Source organism: Oncorhynchus gorbuscha, linkage group LG05 (assembly GCF_021184085.1).
Source record: "Oncorhynchus gorbuscha isolate QuinsamMale2020 ecotype Even-year linkage group LG05, OgorEven_v1.0, whole genome shotgun sequence".
NCBI classification, from domain to species: Eukaryota; Metazoa; Chordata; class Actinopteri; order Salmoniformes; family Salmonidae; genus Oncorhynchus; species Oncorhynchus gorbuscha.
Window position 1 is genome coordinate 93408378 of NC_060177.1, and position 16520 is coordinate 93424897.

The window sequence follows — 16520 nt, forward strand, 5'->3', positions numbered from 1 at the left end:
AGAACCAGCCAGCCAGAGAGCAGAACCAGCCAGTCAGAGAGCAGAACCAGCCAGTCGGCCAGAGAGCAGAACCAGCCAGTCAGCCAGAGAGCAGAACCAGCCAGCAAGCCAGAGAGCAGAACCAGCCAATCAGAGAGCAGAACCAGCCAGAGAGCAGAACCAGCCAGCCAGAGAGCAGAATCAGCCAGAGAGCAGAACCAGCCAATCAGAGAGCAGAACCAGCCAGAGAGCAGAACCAGCCAGAGAGCAGAACCAGCCAGCAAGCCAGAGAGCAGAACCAGCCAGCCAGAGAGCAGAACCAGCCAGAGAGCAGAGCCAGCCAGCCAGAGAGCAGAACCAGCCAGAGAGCAGAACCAGCCAGCCAGAGAGCAGAACCAGCCAGAGAGCAGAACCAGCCAGAGAGCAGAACCAGCCAGCCAGAGAGCAGAACCAGCCAGAGAGCAGAACCAGCCAGAGAGCAGAACCAGCCAGTCAGAGAGCCGAACCAGCCAGAGAGCAGAACCAGCCAGAGAGCAGAACCAGCCAGAGAGCAGAACCAGTCAGAGAGCAGAACCAGCCAGCCAGAGAGCAGAACCAGCCAGTCAGAGAGCAGAACCAGCCAGTCAGAGAGCAGAACCAGCCAGAGAGCAGAACCAGCCAGTCAGAGAGCAGACCCAGCCAGAGAGCAGAACCAGCCAGAGAGCAGAACCAGCCAGCCAGGGAGCAGAACCAGCCAGAGAGCAGAACCAGCCAGTCAGAGAGCAGAACCAGCCAGAGAGCAGAACCAGCCAGAGAGCAGAACCAGCCAGAGAGCAGAACCAGCCAGTCAGAGAGCAGAACCAGCCAGTCAGAGAGCAGAACCAGCCAGAGAGCAGAACCAGCCAGTCAGAGAGCAGAACCAGCCAGTCAGAGAGCAGAACCAGCCAGTCAGAGAGCAGAACCAGCCAGTCAGAGAGCAGAACCAGCCAGAGAGCAGAACCAGCCAGTCAGGCAGACTAAAGATATCAACCTTTTCTAGAGTATTTTTTGTCTTCATAGACATTTAGAAAGTTTACCTGCACATGTGTTGTTTCCATCAGGCCTGTCGTGTTTTATCCAACATGTACTTTATTTGCTTCATAAAAAGGTTGTATGGAAACCTGGTTACTGTCTGTGATTAACGCTACAAGTTCAAATGTAGTATATTTGTTTTAAATGCTAGGTCGGGGTTCACTATTTCCCTTGGTGGTTTTTCTGTTTAGAGTATCTCGGAGTACACGTCCTTGGTTGTTCATTTCACACTGAATTCACATTAGTTGACAACTCAAACAAATGTAAATTGAATGTTGAAATGCCGTCTTTTCCCAGTGTGGAAACATTGAACCTTTTAAACAATGTTTTATATAGCATGTCATCTAGCAGCGTATCTGAGATTCTTCCATGTTCTCCTAATCTATAGTCGACAGCCAGAGAGGACATGTTTTAGCTAGCTAAGGGGAGAGGAGGTAGGACAGGTATCTTCCTACCTCCTCGTGTTTCCATATTAATCAGACACAAGACATCTAGGTACATTCTCCATAGCTGAGTTTTAAATGGCACCCTATTCCGTATTAAGTGCACTACTTTTGACCTGAGCCCGTAGGGCAGTAGTGCACCACTTAGGAACTAGGGTGCCATTTGGGATGTAGGCCATGACTGGGTGTCAGCTTACCACAGCCAAATCAGACAGGAGGATAGAGAGGTGGACGTGTAAGTGATAAGATCAGGACGATGGGTGGGAGGGAGGGAGGAGGGTGGAGGGCGGAGGGCGAACTGCGGGAGGAGGGGAGGGAGGAGGGGAGGGAGGGAGGGAGAGGGGCTGATGCAGGGAGGGAGGGAGGTAGTCTGAGGGAGCGAGGAGGGTGGAGGGGAGAGAGGGAGGGAGGGAGGGAGGGAGGGAGGGAGGGAGGGAGGGAGGGAGGGAGGGAGGGAGGGAGGGAGGGAGGAAGGGAGGGAGGGAGGAGGGTGGAGGGCGGAGGGAGGGAGGCTGAGGGAGAGAGGGAGGGAGGGAGGGAGGACGGCGGAGGGCGGAGGGCGGGCTGAGGGAAGGAGGGAGGGAGGGAGGGGTAGAAGATGGTGCTTGTGTACCAAATTACACCCTATTCTCTATTTAGTGCACTACTTTTTACCAGGTCCAACATGAGAATAGGGTGCCATTAGTGACATATATAGAGACACCTGATCCCTGACTACCAGACCAGAGGACTGGGCAGAGGGCTGGGCAGAGGGCTGGGCAGAGGACTGGGCAGAGGGCTGGGCAGAGGACTGGGCAGAGGGCTGGGCAGAGGGCTGGGCAGAGGGCTGGGCAGAGGACTGGGCAGAGGGCTGGGCAGAGGACTGGGCAGAGGACTGGGCAGAGGGCTGGGCAGAGGACTGGGCAGAGGACTGGGCAGAGGGCTGGGCAGAGGACTGGGCAGAGGGCTGGGCAGAGGACTGGGCAGAGGGCTGGGCAGAGGACTGGGCAGAGGACTGGGCAGAGGGCTGGGCAGAGGGCTGGGCAGAGGACTGGGCAGAGGGCTGGGCAGAGGACTGGGCAGAGGACTGGGCAGAGGGTTGGGCAGAGGGCTGGGCAGAGGGCTGGGCAGACAGCTTGGCAGACGGCTGGGAGGGTGGGAGGGGGCTGGGCACAGGGCTGGGCAGAGGACTGGGCAGAGGACTGGGCAGAGGGCTGGGCAGAGGGCTGGGCAGAGGACTGGGCAGAGGACTGGGCAGAGGGCTGGGCAGACAGCTTGGCAGACGGCTGGGAGGGTGGGGGGCTGGGCACAGGGCTGGGCAGAGGGCTGGGCAGAGGGCTGGGCAGAAGGCTGGGCAGAGGGCTGGGGGGTGAGGGGGGCTGGGCAGAGGGCTGAGCAGAGGGCTGGGCAAAGGACTGGGCAGAGGGCTGGTCAGAGGGCTGGGCAGAAGGCTGGGCAGAGGGCTGGGGGGGTGAGGGGGGGCTGGGCAGAGGGCTGAGCAGAGGGCTGGGCAAAGGACTGGGCAGAGGGCTGGTCAGAGGGCTGGGCAGAAGGCTGGGCAGAGGGCTGAGCAGAGGGCTGAGCAGAGGGCTGGGCAGAGGGCTGAGCAGAGGGCTGAGCAGAGGGCTGGGCAGAGGGCTGAGCAGAGGGCTGAGCAGAGGGCTGGGCAGAGGGCTGGGCAGAGGGCTGAGCAGAGGGCTGAGCAGAGGGCTGGGCAGAGGGCTGAGCAGAGGGCTGAGCAGAGGGCTGGGCAGAGGGCTGGGCAGAGGGCTGAGCAGAGGGCTGGGCAGAGGGCTGGGCAGAAGGCTGGGCAGAGGGCTGGGCAGAGGGCTGAGCAGAGGGCTGAGCAGAGGGCTGGGCAGAAGGCTGGGCAGAGGGCTGAGCAGAGGGCTGAGCAGAGGGCTGGGCAGAGGGCTGGGCAGAAGGCTGGGCAGAAGGCTGGGCAGAGGGTGGGGGGGCTGGGCAGAGGGCTGAGCAGATGGCTGAGCAGAGGGCTGGGCAGACGGCTGGGCAGACAGCTGGGAAGACGGCGGGAGGGTGGGAGGAGGGCTGGGCAGAGGGCTGAGCAGAGGGCTGAGCAGAGGGCTGGGCAGACGGCTGGGCAGAGGGCTGAGCAGAGGGCTGAGCAGAGGGCTGAGCAGACGGCTGGGCAGAGGGCTGAGCAGAGGGCTGAGCAGACGGCTGGGCAGATGGCTGGGGGGTGGGAGAGGGGCTGGGCAGAGGGCTGAGCAGAGGGCTGAGCAGAGGGCTGGGGGGTGGGGGGCTGGGCAGAGGGCTGAGCAGATGGCTGGGGGGGGATTTCAAAAGACACATTACTCCAATGAGGTTTAGGCTTAACGGGCCTCGCTGCTGAAGAACCAACACTAAGAGAATAAACCCACTGAAAGGACAGGAGCTCAGTCTTTGAAATTAATCAGACTACGCTACCTTCACCAGTATGCCACACTAAAGAGCACAAGTTCTCCTGTTTAAACCAGCCTGAATGCTGTTAACACTAAAGAGCACGAGGTGTTCGAGAGAGAGAGAGAGAGAGAGAGAGAGAGAGAGAGAGAGAGAGAGAGAGAGAGAGAAATTGTGAGGTACCGAAGCACTTTCATGGTTCGACCTCGTGTTCAGATACATGCAGTCGCCGAGCTAGCAACAGTCCTAGTACAATAGCTCAGCCATGTGTGCGTGTGTGTGTGTGTGTGTGCGTGCGTGTGTGTGTGTGTGCGTGTGTGTGTAGCCAGGGATGTAGTGGTACAAAAAATAGGTGTGGGGGATCTGGCTCCAACTGAGGCAGGCTTGTGGAGCTTCAATCCCAGAATAATTAACAACACCTATTTAACAGAGTGGCTTCTGCCAGGACAGCTGGAGGTTATGGGAGGCGGTAAGGTCAGAGCCCTGGTTGGCTACCTGGCTGGTTCTGCTCTCTGGCTGGCTGGTTCTGCTCTCTGGCTGGTTCTGCTCTCTGGCTGGCTGGTTCTGCTCTCTGGCTGGTTGTGCTCTCTGGCTGGCTGGTTGTGCTCTCTGGCTGGCTGGTTCTTCTTTCTGGCTAGCTGGTTCTGCTCTCTGGCTGGCTGGTTCTGCTCTCTGGCTGGCTGGTTGTGCTCTCTGGCTGGCTGGTTCTTCTTTCTGGCTAGCTGGTTCTGCTCTCTGGCTGGCTGGTTCTGCTCTCTGGCTGGCTGGTTCTGCTCTCTGGCTGGCTGGTTCTGCTTTCTGGCTGGCTGGTTCTGCTCTCTGGCTGGCTGGTTCTGCTCTCTGGCTGGCTGGCTGGTTCTGCTCTCTGGCTGGCTGGTTCTGCTTTCTGGCTGCTGTGCATGTTGCATGCCCATCCAATGAGCTGAAAGTCTGTTGTGTGACTGGTTCTGCTCTCTGTTATGCTGGAAGACTGGTTATTCTCTCTGGATGACTGGTTCTGCTCTCTGTTATGCTGGAAGACTGGTTATTCTCTCTGGATGACTGGTTGGCTGTAAGATTGACTGACTGGCTGGGTGCTTGGGTAGCTGGCTGGGTGGCTGGCTGTGTGACTTGCTGCCTGATTGGCTGGCTAGCTTGTTGGCTGGCAGGCCGGTTTGTTGGTTGTTTGGCTGGCTGCCTGATTGGCTGGCTGGGCTGGATGACTGACTGACTACTGGCTAGCTGGCTTGTTGGCTGCTTTTCTGGCTAGCTGGCTGGCAGGCTCCTGTCTGGGTTAGAGGGATTTCAGCTGGCTCTGTATCCTACAGGATTTGTTTCACCTCTTTGTCTCCTAAGCCTCAGTGCAGTCAGTGGCTGAGGCAGACACACACTGTGCCACACAAACTGTCCTGGCCCCTTGTCTGGCCCTGTTTCCCTTGTCTGGCCCCGTTTCCATGTCTGGCCCTGTTTCCCTGCCTGGCAGCTTGTTAGCTGATAGAAATGGATTGAGTCCAACAGGATGTGTTTTCTAAAATGATGTGTTTGTATGTGACTCATGGGTCCCTTTTGTAATTAGTTTGTATGGTTTTAACTTGATGTGTCTATATTTGTTCATGTACACAGCGTACATGTAATGTGTGCTATTAGGATGTTTGATGTTTGGAGGAATATCGAAGGCCGTCGTAGAAAATACCGGTTCATTTATTAGCAGGTTTTATTAATCTGATGAACCTGTTTCTTCCTGTTCTCAGCAGGAACAGGATGGAGAATTATTGGTTTCAGTGTAGTTTAATGTACTTCCTCCACTAGCTGTATGGACACATACAATTATGTAAGTCAAATCAAATGACTCTTTACCGGTACCGGTACCCCCACAGATTGAATCTGTACCAGAGTCAATGTGTGGGGGTACCGATACCAGAGTCAATGTGTGGGGGTACCGGTACAGAGTCAATATGTGGGGGTACCGGTACAGAGTCAATGTGTGGGGGTACCGGTACAGAGTCAATGTGTGGGGGTACCGGTACAGAGTCAATGTGTGGGGGTACCAATACAGAGTCAATGTGTGGGAGTACCGGTACAGAGTCAATGTGTGGGGGTACCGGTACAGAGTCAATGTGTGGGGGTACCGGTACAGAGTCAATGTGTGGGGGTACCGGTACAGAGTCAATGTGTGGGGGTACCGGTACAGAGTCAACGTGTGGGGGTACCGGTACAGAGTCAATGTGTGGGGGTACCAGTACAGAGTCAATATGTGGGGGTACCGGTACAGAGTCAATGTGTGGGGGTACCGGTACAGAGTCAATGTGTGGGGGTACCAATACAGAGTCAATGTGTGGGAGTACCGGTACAGAGTCAATGTGTGGGGGTACCGGTACAGAGTCAATGTGTGGGGGTACCGGTACAGAGTCAATGTGTGGGGGTACCGGTACAGAGTCAGAGTCAATGTGGGGGTACCGGTACAGAGTCAACGTGTGGGGGTACCGGTACAGAGTCAATGTGTGGGGGTACCGGTACAGAGTCAATATGTGGGGGTACCGGTACAGAGTCAATGTGTGGGGGTACCGGTACAGAGTCAATATGTGGGGGTACCGGTACAGAGTCAATGTGTGGGGGTACCAATACAGAGTCAATGTGTGGGGGTACCGATACAGAGTCAATGTGTGTGGGTACCGGTACAGAGTCAATGTGTGTGGGCTTTATACAGGGGGGCACCGGTAAGTTGAGGTAATATAGACAGGAAGTGCATGTTTAGAGAAAGGTGATTTGATTTGTCGTTGAGAGAGTGGAAGGATTACATTGTAAAAAACACTGCTTTCATTGTCAGATGGTAGAGGAAGACGTTTTAGTTTACACTCCCTTCCAAACAGTCACTTTCAGCCCCTATTTAGATCCCAGATTACCCCCCCCCCTGTACAATCACAAAGTAGTTGGAATGAAAATGCAACAAATCACCATAGTGACCCTGTCTTTTAAGACCATTTTCTTCCTCCTCTAAACCGTGAAAGAAAGAGCTGTGACATTTCAGCCCCCGGAGCTATAGCCGAGAGAGACATTTGTAATGTGAGGTAGCTTAGTTTCACCTGCCTTTTCTTTTGGCTGTGTCGTGGTACTTCAGTAGCATGTTAAACTCAAGGCAGTGGACGACACTCAGTGACCTGCGCTGACTGGCTACGCTGTAGCCACTGCTGACTGTATTCTGCCTCAGTAAGCAACAATCCCTCGTCTCTCATCACAGCATAAAGACTAACAGATTGAAGATTGGAGTTTCCCCTCCCAGCCAATGTTGACTCTGGCCCATTGTTCTTCTCTGACAATACTTCCACATACCCTGCAGCTTGAGTTTCTGTCTTCTTTAATGGTCAGGTATCAGCCTCTAAATAACCCTATGCCAATTGTTACTGAATTCACCCAAAAGGGCATCCTGGAGGGGAGGAGAAGGAGAAGATTCGGAAAACCTTTCAAGCAGTAGTCTCCCTACGCCTTCAGTCTACAGGATCAAGGGCACTCCACTACTCCCCTTCACTCCACTACTCCCCTTCACTCCACTACTCCCCTTCACTCCACTACTCCCCTTCACTCCACTACTCCCCTTCACTCCACTACTCCCCTTCACTCCACTACTCCCCTTCACTCCACTACTCCCCTTCAAGTCGGGTTACTCTCTAGGTGTCTTCCTTCTACAGTTAGCCATTGTGTTTCTGCCTGCGATCAAGGGCAGTGTTGTTTTCTTGCTGACCGAGCATAAACTAATTTTCTCTGAGGAAGTTCCAGAGATACAGGATCTGTAGGGAGCTCTTTGGTAGTACTAGATGCAGGCAGTGAGGGGCGCTACAATGTTACAATGTTTACACAAGTTTTGGGGGCAAACCAAGTGTTGAGAATTGCCTCTGAGTCGGCTCTGTGTGGCCTCTGAGTCGGCTCTGTGTGGCCTCTGAGTCGGCTCTGTGTGGCCTCTGAGTCGGCTCTGTGTGGCCTCTGAGTCGGCTCTGAGTCGGCTCTGTGTGGCCTCTGAGTCGGCTCTGTGTGGCCTCTGAGTCGGCTCTGAGTCGGCTCTGTGTGGCCTCTGAGTCGGCTCTGAGTCGGCTCTGTGTGGCCTCTGTGTGTAACAAAAGGGAGCTAGGAGAGAAATGTTTTCAGGGACAGGAAGGCTGTATCAGGGTGTTGACTGGAGAGATCTCAGACGGCCATGTGAATAGCTTCCTTCAGAAAGGCGTCATATATATATTATTATTATTATTATTATTATTATTATATTATTATTATTATTATTATATTATTATTATTATTATTATATTATTATTATTATATATATTATTATTATTATTATTATTATTATATTATTATTATTATTATATTATTATTATTATTATATTATTATTATTATTATTATATTATTATTATATTATTATTATTATTATTATATTATTATTATTATATATATTATTATTATTATTATATTATTATTATTATTATTATATTATTATTATTATTATTATTATTATTATTATTATTATTATATTATTATTATTATATATATTATTATTATTATTATTATTATTATATTATTATTATTATTATTATATTATTATTATTATTATATTATTATTATTATTATTATATTATTATTATATTATTATTATTATTATTATATTATTATTATATTATTATTATTATTATTATATTATTATTATTATATTATTATTATTATTATATTATTATTATTATTATATTATTATTATTATATTATTATTATTATTATTATTATTAATTATTAATTGACCTAAAGCTGCTCGGAACTATTATTATTAGGTCAGTGAACCCAGCTATCTCTCAGTGAACCTAGTTCTCACCCTGAATAAAGAAACTAGACATCTAAAGCTAAGATAAATAAATAATATTATTATATTAGGATAGATTGATCAATTACAGTGTATTTTTTTTAATGGAAATCAAACATGAAAGGTCTGTATAATCCCCCCCCTCCCGCCATTCCAATGTTGTGACCATTCCCCCACCCCTCTCTCTCTCTCTCTCTCTCCCCTCTCTCCCCTCTCTCTCTCTCTCTCTCTCTACTCCCCTTCTCTCTCTCTCTCTCTCTCTCTGTGTCTCTCTCGGGTTCAGGTGTCTTCCTTCTACAGTTAGCCATTGTGTTTCTGCCTCGATCAAGGGCAGTGTTGTTTTCTTGCTGACCGAGCATAAACTAATTTTCTCTGAGGAAGTTCCAGAGATACAGGATCTGTAGGGAGCTCTTTGGTAGTACTAGATGCAGGCAGTGAGGGGCGCTACAAGGTTACAATGTTTACACAAGTTTTGGGGGCAAACCAAGTGTTGAGAATTGCCTCTGAGTCGGCTCTGTGTGGCCTCTGAGTCGGCTCTCTGTGTGGCCTCTCTCTGTGTGGCCTCTGAGTCGGCTCTGGCCTCTCTCTGTGTGGCCTCTGTCGGCTCTGAGTCTGTCTGTCGGCTCTGTGTCTCTCTCTCTCTGTGTGGCCTCTCGGCTCTGTCTGAGTCTGAGTCTCTGTGTGGCCTCTCTCTGTGGCCTCTCTCTCTGTCTCTCTCGGCTCTGAGTCTCTCTCTGTCTCTCTCTGTCTCTCTCTCTGTATCAGGGTGTTCTCTCTCTGTGAATAGCTCTCGTCTCTGTCTGTCTCTCGGAACTGTCTGTCCCTCTCTCTCTGTTCTCACCCTCATCTCGGGATAGGATAGATTGATCGTGAAAGGAAATCAAACATGAAAGGTCTGTATAATCCCCCTCCCGCCATTCAATGTTCTGACCTCTCTCTCTCTCTCTCTCTCTCTCTCTGTCTCTCTGTCTGTCTGTCTCTCTCTCTCTCTCTCTCTCTCTCTCTCTCTCTCTCTCTCTCTCTCTCTCTCTCTCTCTCTCTCTGTCTCTCTCTCTCTCTCTGTCTCTCTCTCTCTCTCTCTCTCTCTCTCTCTCTCTCTCTCTCTCTCTCTCTCTCTCTCTCTCTCTCTCTCTCTCTCTCTCTCTCTCTCTCTCTCTCTCTCTCTCTCTCTGTCTCTCTCTGTCTCTCTCTGTCTGTCTCTCTCTCTCTCTCTCTCTGTCTCTCTCTGTCTCTCTCTGTCTCTCTCTCTGTCTCTCTCTCTGTCTCTCTCTCTGTCTCTCTCTCTGTCTCTCTCTCTCTCTGTCTCTCTCTCTCTCTGTCTCTCTCTCTCTCTGTCTCTCTCTCTCTCTCTCTCTCTCTCTCTCTCTCTCTCTCTCTCTCTCTCTCTGTCTCTCTCTGTCTCTCTGTCTCTCTCTCTCTCTCTGTCTCTCTCTCTCTGTCTGGTCAGCTGTTGCGGCAGGGAAAAGAAAGAGAGCAAAAAGAACAAAGGATGAGAATTGAACTCTTGATTACAATGTCAGGAAGGAACAAAGAATCAGGGGTTGACAGACAACCAGCCAGACAGACAGAGAAACCCGACAGACAGAGAAACCCGACAGACAACCAGCCAGACAGACAGAGAAACCCGACAGACCTGCTACTGTGTGTGTTATTCTACCAGCTGTGTTTGTGTCTCTCTCGTGTTTCAGGCCACAACATTGGTAGAATGTATTTCTATATCTCCAGCGGACTGTCTATATTTCAATCCCATTGATCTTAAATAGTAAACTGATAGAGAGCAGTTTGATACAGCATATTGATGAGTCTGAGGGGGCCAAATACGTGACAGTGTCACGGTCAAAAACAACACCTGATTTAAGGATAACGGTAATCACCTGGAAGTGTCCGTCATCTTGGTCGTTAAAGACAAGGAACAGGGAAGTCCTGATCTGGAGCCAGGCCTAAGTCAAGAAACTGGAGGAAAACCCAAGGAAATGACTTTATGTTGAAACCCCACAAGCATTGTGGTCAGTTGCTATGAGACCACAGTAGAATACCACAGGACGTTTTCTGTTTAGAACCTACTGGAGCAAAAGGGGCTGTTCTGTGAATAGTCCTGGCTGAAATGTGAAGTGCTTATCTTTTTTTTTTTACATAGAATCTTCATTAAACATTTAAAAAGCAATCGAATGAGCAATGTGTCTGCCACTGTTCTCCACTATCAGCTCCATGGTACGTCTCATCTCCCCAACAGGTCAACTCAGCTGTTCTCCACTATCAGCTCCCTGGTAAGTCTCATCTCCCCAACAGGTTAACTCAGCTGTTCTCCACTATCAGCTCCCTGGTACGTCTCATCTCCCCAACAGGTTAACTCAGCTGTTCTCCACTATCAGCTCCATGGTACGTCTCATCTCCCCAACAGGTCAACTCAGCTGTTCTCCACTATCAGCTCCATGGTACGTCTCATCCCCCCAACAGGTCAACTCAGCTGTTCTCCACTATCAGCTCCATGGTACGTCTCATCTCCCCAACAGGTCAACTCAGTGAACACAGTAACTCATCGAGCTAATATTTAACCAAGGATGTGACTGGGGATAAACACACGCCGATCCACTTGGGCGAACTTAGCCAATCACCAACCTTAATGTTATTGGACCAGTAAAGTCTCAGGTCTCTGTTTGCTTAGTTGCCGAGCAACAATTGAATGTCTGAGAGCAGCGACCAGCAAAACAAAGGCATCGATCAAGTTGTCCACTACTTCTGACCAAAGTCCAATGAGCAGTGGTCAAAAGGTAGTGCACTAAATAAGGAAAAGGGTTTCATTTGGGACGTACCCTACAGTATGTCTCCTTCTGGTCAGCGGGAGCTATCTGAGCTAAGGTTTGGCCCAACACCACCAACACCACCAACACCACCAACACCACCAACGCCACCAACACCACCAACGCCACCAACGCCACCAACACCACCAACGCCACCAACACCACCAACGCCACCAACGCCACCAACACCACCAACACCACCAACGCCACCAACGCCACCAACACCACCAACACCACCAACACCACCAACACCACCAACGCCACCAACACCACCAACACCACCAACGCCACCAACACCACCAACGCCACCAACGCCACCAACGCCACCAACACCACCAACGCCACCAACGCCACCAACGCCACCAACGCCACCAACACCACCAACGCCACCAACGCCACCAACACCGTCTCTTTATGGTGGTCAGCTGATACAACAGAACAGACGTTATCAGTAGTGAAATGGTTCCCAGTAAAATGGCAGGTTATCTGGGGTCCTATGTATCGACCGGGTGTATCGCCGTGTATAGCTGCTTGAAGCCACGTTTTTCAACTGGACACTGATTTGAGCTGCAGCTTTATTCTTTCTTTCAGTTGACAGATTTGACAACCCAGCAAACAATGTGTTGTTACCTCTGCATTCCCAGAACGTTATGGAGAACGTCCATAGTTACATTACAAAAACATTGTAGGAACATTGTCTGTTTGCTGGAAATGTTTCAACTACTCGGTTATATTCCTGTAATGCTCCAATGAGAATGTTTAAAAGCACTGTGTAGTTTTGGGTCTTTTTTACATTTTATTTAATCGTTATTTTACCAGGTAAGTTGACTGAGAACACGTTCTCATTTACAGCAACGACCTGGGGAATAGTTACAGGGGAGAGGAGGGAGGGGGGGGGGGGGGGTGAATGAGCTGGGGATTATTAGGTGACCGTGATGGTTTGAGGGCCAGATTGTGAATTTAGCCAGGACACCGGGGTTAACAACCCTACTCTTACGATAAGTGCCATGGGATCTTTAGTGACCTCAGAGAGTCAGGTCACCCGTTTAACGTCCCATCCAAAAGACTGGGCAGTGTCCCCAATCACTGCCCTGGGGAATTGGTACAGGGTGGTATGCTGCTGGTAAAGGGTGGTATGCTGCTGGTACAGGGTGGTATGCTGCTGGTACAGGGTGGTATGCTGCTAGTACAGGGTGGTATGCTGCTGGCGCAGGGTGGTATGCTGCTGGTACAGGGTGGTATGCTGCTGCTGGTACAGGGTGGTATGCTGCTGGTACAGGGTGGTACGCTGCTGCTGGTACAGGGTGGTATGCTGCTGCTGGTACAGGGTGGTATGCTGCTGGTACAGGGTGGTATGCTGCTGGTAAAGGGTGGTATGCTGCTGGTACAGGGTGGTACGCTGCTGCTGGTACAGGGTGGTATGCTGCTGGTACAGGGTGGTATGCTGCTGGTACAGGGTTGTATGCTGCTGGTACAGGGTGGTATGCAGGGTGGTAGCTGGTACAGGGTGGTATGCTGCTGGTGCAGGTTGGTATGCTGCTGGTGCAGGGTGGTATGCTGCTGGTGCAGGGTGGAACGCTGCTGCTGGTACAGGGTGGTATGCTGCTGGTACAGGGTGGTATGCAGGGTGGTAGCTGGTACAGGGTGGTATGCTGCTGGTGCAGGTTGGTATGCTGCTGGTGCAGGGTGGTATGCTGCTGGTGCAGGGTGGAACGCTGCTGCTGGTATAGGGTGGTATGCTGCTGGTACAGGGTGGAACGCTGCTGCTGGTACAGGGTGGTATGCTGCTGGTACAGGGTGGTACGCTGCTGCTGGTACAGGGTGGTATGCTGCTGGTACAGGGTGGTATGCTGCTGGTAAAGGGTGGTATGCTGCTGGTACAGGGTGGTACGCTGCTGCTGGTACAGGGTGGTATGCAGGGTGGTATGCTGCTGGTACAGGGTGGTATGCTGCTGGTACAGGGTGGTACGCTGCTGCTGGTACAGGGTGGTATGCTGCTGGTACAGGGTGGTATGCTGCTGGTACAGGGTGGTATGCTGCTGGTACAGGGTGGTATGCAGGGTGGTATGCTGCTGGTACAGGGTGGTATGCTGCTGGTACAGGGTGTTATGCTGCTGGTGCAGGTTGGTATGCTGCTGGTGCAGGGTGGTATGCTGCTGGTGCAGGGCTGTATGCTGCTGGTACAGGGTGGTATGCAGGGTGGTATGCTGCTGGTACAGGGTGGTATGCTGCTGGTACAGGGTGGTATGCTGCTGGTGCAGGGTGGTACGCTGCTGCTGGCGCAGGGTGATATGCTGCTGCTGGTACAGGGTGGTATGCTGCTGGTACAGGGTGTTATGCTGCTGGTACAGGGTGGTATGCAGGGTGGTATACTGCTGGTACATTATTGTTCCAGACAGGTCTGTATGTTTCTCACGTGCTGACCAAACTAGCTCCGTGAGTGAGTCTGCGTTCTCCATCGAGCGCATGTTGATTTTGTCTATCCCCCCCAGACACGTTCACGTTCAAAAATAAAAATAAAAACTGTGAAGCAACTATGTTCATTTGAAACACACATGAAACATTCCTTGGACGTTTAGCTAGCATGCTGTTGCTGGTTAAATTGTCCTGGGAGATAAACATTTGGGTTGTTTTTTTTTACTTGAAATGCACAAGGTCAGGGACAGGAAGGCTGAATCCAGGGGGCTTTTGAGTCATTCAAATTCACGGGTTCTCTACTCCGATGGAAAGCGGAAACATAGTTATTTTTTAAAGTTTGTTTCTTTGTTAAATCTTCATATTTCTTCTTCTTCTGCGGATTTTATACGACAGTTGGCAAGTTGAAGTTGGCAACCAACTTTAAGATGCATTTCCGCCACCAACTGGACTGTACTGTGGACCTTACTCATCTTTCAATCACCCATGTGAGTATATGCTCATAAAAACCAGTGAGGACATGGGAGAGGCGGGACTTCTGAAATAGAAGTCATTTTCAAGAGCCTGGTTATTTTCAAGCGCCTGGTTATTTTCAAGCGCCTGGTTATTTTCAAGAGTCTGGTTATTTTCAAGAGCCTGGTTATTTTCAAGAGCCTGGTTATTTTCAAGCGCCTGGTTATTTTCAAGAGCCTGGTTATTTTCAAGCACCTGGATATTTTCAAGCGCCTGGTTATTTTCAAGCGCCTGGTTATTTTCAAGAGTCTGGTTATTTTCAAGAGCCTGGTTATTTTCAAGAGTCTGGTTATTTTCAAGCACCTGGTCATTTTCAAGCGCCTGGTTATTTTCAAGCGCCTGGTTATTTTCAAGCGCCTGGTTATTTTCAAGCACCTGGTTATTTTCAAGCGTCTGGTTATTTTCAAGCACCTGGTTATTTTCAAGCGCCTGGTTATTTTCAAGAGTCTGGTTATTTTCAAGCACCTGGTTATTTTCAAGCGCCTGGTTATTTTCAAGCGCCTGGTTATTTTCAAGCGTCTGGTTATTTTCAAGAGCCTGGTTATTTTCAAGCGCCTGGTTATTTTCAAGAGCCTGGTTATTTTCAAGCACCTGGTTATTTTCAAGCGCCTGGTTATTTTCAAGAGCCTGGTTATTTTCAAACGCCTGTTGACTTACGCAAGCAGTTTGGATGAAATTATTGAATAACATGTACGTGTATATTTCCATAGTTGTGGTTTGACATTGTCTAATTTCTTTGAACTTGATAGATCACTTGTATTGTCATTTACATCAAATAATTATAATTTCACTAAAACAAAAAAACATTGATAACCTTAAACTTTAGGTGTTCCTCTGTGGTGACATTGGCTCCTACTTCTCTATAAAAGTCAGCAGTCAGAGCGGCCCTCCGTCATATTTAGAGGCAGATTAACACCTGACTGACACAGGGAGGAATAAACTAGCGGTTTAAACTAGGAAAGAGAGACATTCTTACGTTTACGATCCTCTGGCTTTATTTAATGTTTGGAGGGAGGGGGGTGGGGGGGGTAGTAAAAGCTTATCTCTTGCTTTCACTGTGGACAACGAGTCTCTACACTGCTGTCTCTCTGGGCCACTCTAAGTGTTTGTTTGCCTCGTCGGACCATAAACCGACATCCTGATTGTGGGGAAAATCAAATCAACAAAACAGCCCTGGATAGGCAGGGATGGACAACGTTGATGGGGATGGGGACCACAAAAAGCTACAAATCATGAGGGGCCTCAGTTTCTGCATACCTACATCCCCTACCTACACATGCAGTCAGAGCCTAGCCTTTTTTGGGGGCCCTATGTGACATTTTGTTTGCACCGCATCATCAAAAAAATGTACATTTTCGAAATCTATTCATTTTGTTATGGGCCACATTTTTTTTTCTCTGCAATTCTACTGTACACATTTTGCCATAGTGTGGAGAGAAATGTAGGCCATTTTTTGTATATGATATGCGAGTGAAACTGACTAACAAAATCAATAGGGCCCCTCTTGTTAGTATTTCAACCATGTTTACTACAAGTTTAGATTGCTGTCTAGATTGCTGGATAGACGAATTTACCAAAAATGTTTAAAAAAATACTAACATGGTCTAATCGGTCTAATTGACTGACTATTTTCTCTTGGCGTTTCTACATTGTAGAATGTCAAGAATGTGTAAAGCTGTCATGAAGGCAAAGGGTGGCTACATGGAAGAATATCAAAAAATAAAATATATTTAGATTTGTTTAACACTTTTTTTTTACTATGTGATTCCATATGTGTTATTTCATAGTTTTGATGTCTTCACTATTATGTATTTACAGTATTTAGGGAAATTGACTGGCGGCTCTATGAAAGGGCCACCCTGTTACCCATCCCTGGGCTAGGCTATACAGTATGGCCGGCAGGATAGGAGGAGGGTGAGGAGGGCAACCTTTCTACCTGAGATCAAAGATACTGGATGTTGTGGTGGATGCCTTAAAGGATCCTAGAAATGATGGACTGGGAAATGGGAGACGGTGCTGTGGAAGTTTAGATCAGAGGTCACAGGGTTAGATCAGAGGTCACACAGGGTTATATCAGAGGTAACAGTGTTAGATCAGAGGTCACAGGGTTAGATCAGAGG

The 16520-nt window shown here is 49.5% G+C and overlaps 1 protein-coding gene across 1 annotated transcript; it reads right to left on the reverse strand.

The window, feature by feature from the left end:
* Positions 1–2115: 2115 nt before the first annotated feature.
* LOC124034968 (vegetative cell wall protein gp1-like) lies at positions 2116–13856 on the reverse strand. Its single transcript, XM_046348358.1, has 5 exons — positions 13742–13856; positions 11737–11897; positions 7719–7929; positions 2585–3738; positions 2116–2538 (listed from the first exon to the last, which is right to left on the reverse strand). The coding sequence occupies exons 1-5, from the start codon at positions 13854–13856 to the stop codon at positions 2116–2118; spliced, it is 2064 nt and encodes a 687-aa protein (XP_046204314.1).
* Between the last annotated feature and the right edge of the window lie 2664 nt (positions 13857–16520).

Bases quoted from the DNA above. Each gene is read 5' to 3' on its own strand.
- LOC124034968 (XM_046348358.1), bottom strand. From the start codon at position 13,856: ATGTACCAGCAGTATACCACCCTGCATACCACCCTGTACCAGCAGCAT. The intron at 11,898-13,741 runs GTACCACCCTGC...CTGTTGTATCAG, and splicing joins CACCCTGCGCCAGCAGCAGC to CTGACCACCATAAAGAGACG. The intron at 7,930-11,736 runs GTGGCGTTGGTG...TGTTACACACAG, and splicing joins TGGTGGTGTTGGTGGTGTTG to AGGCCACACAGAGCCGACTC.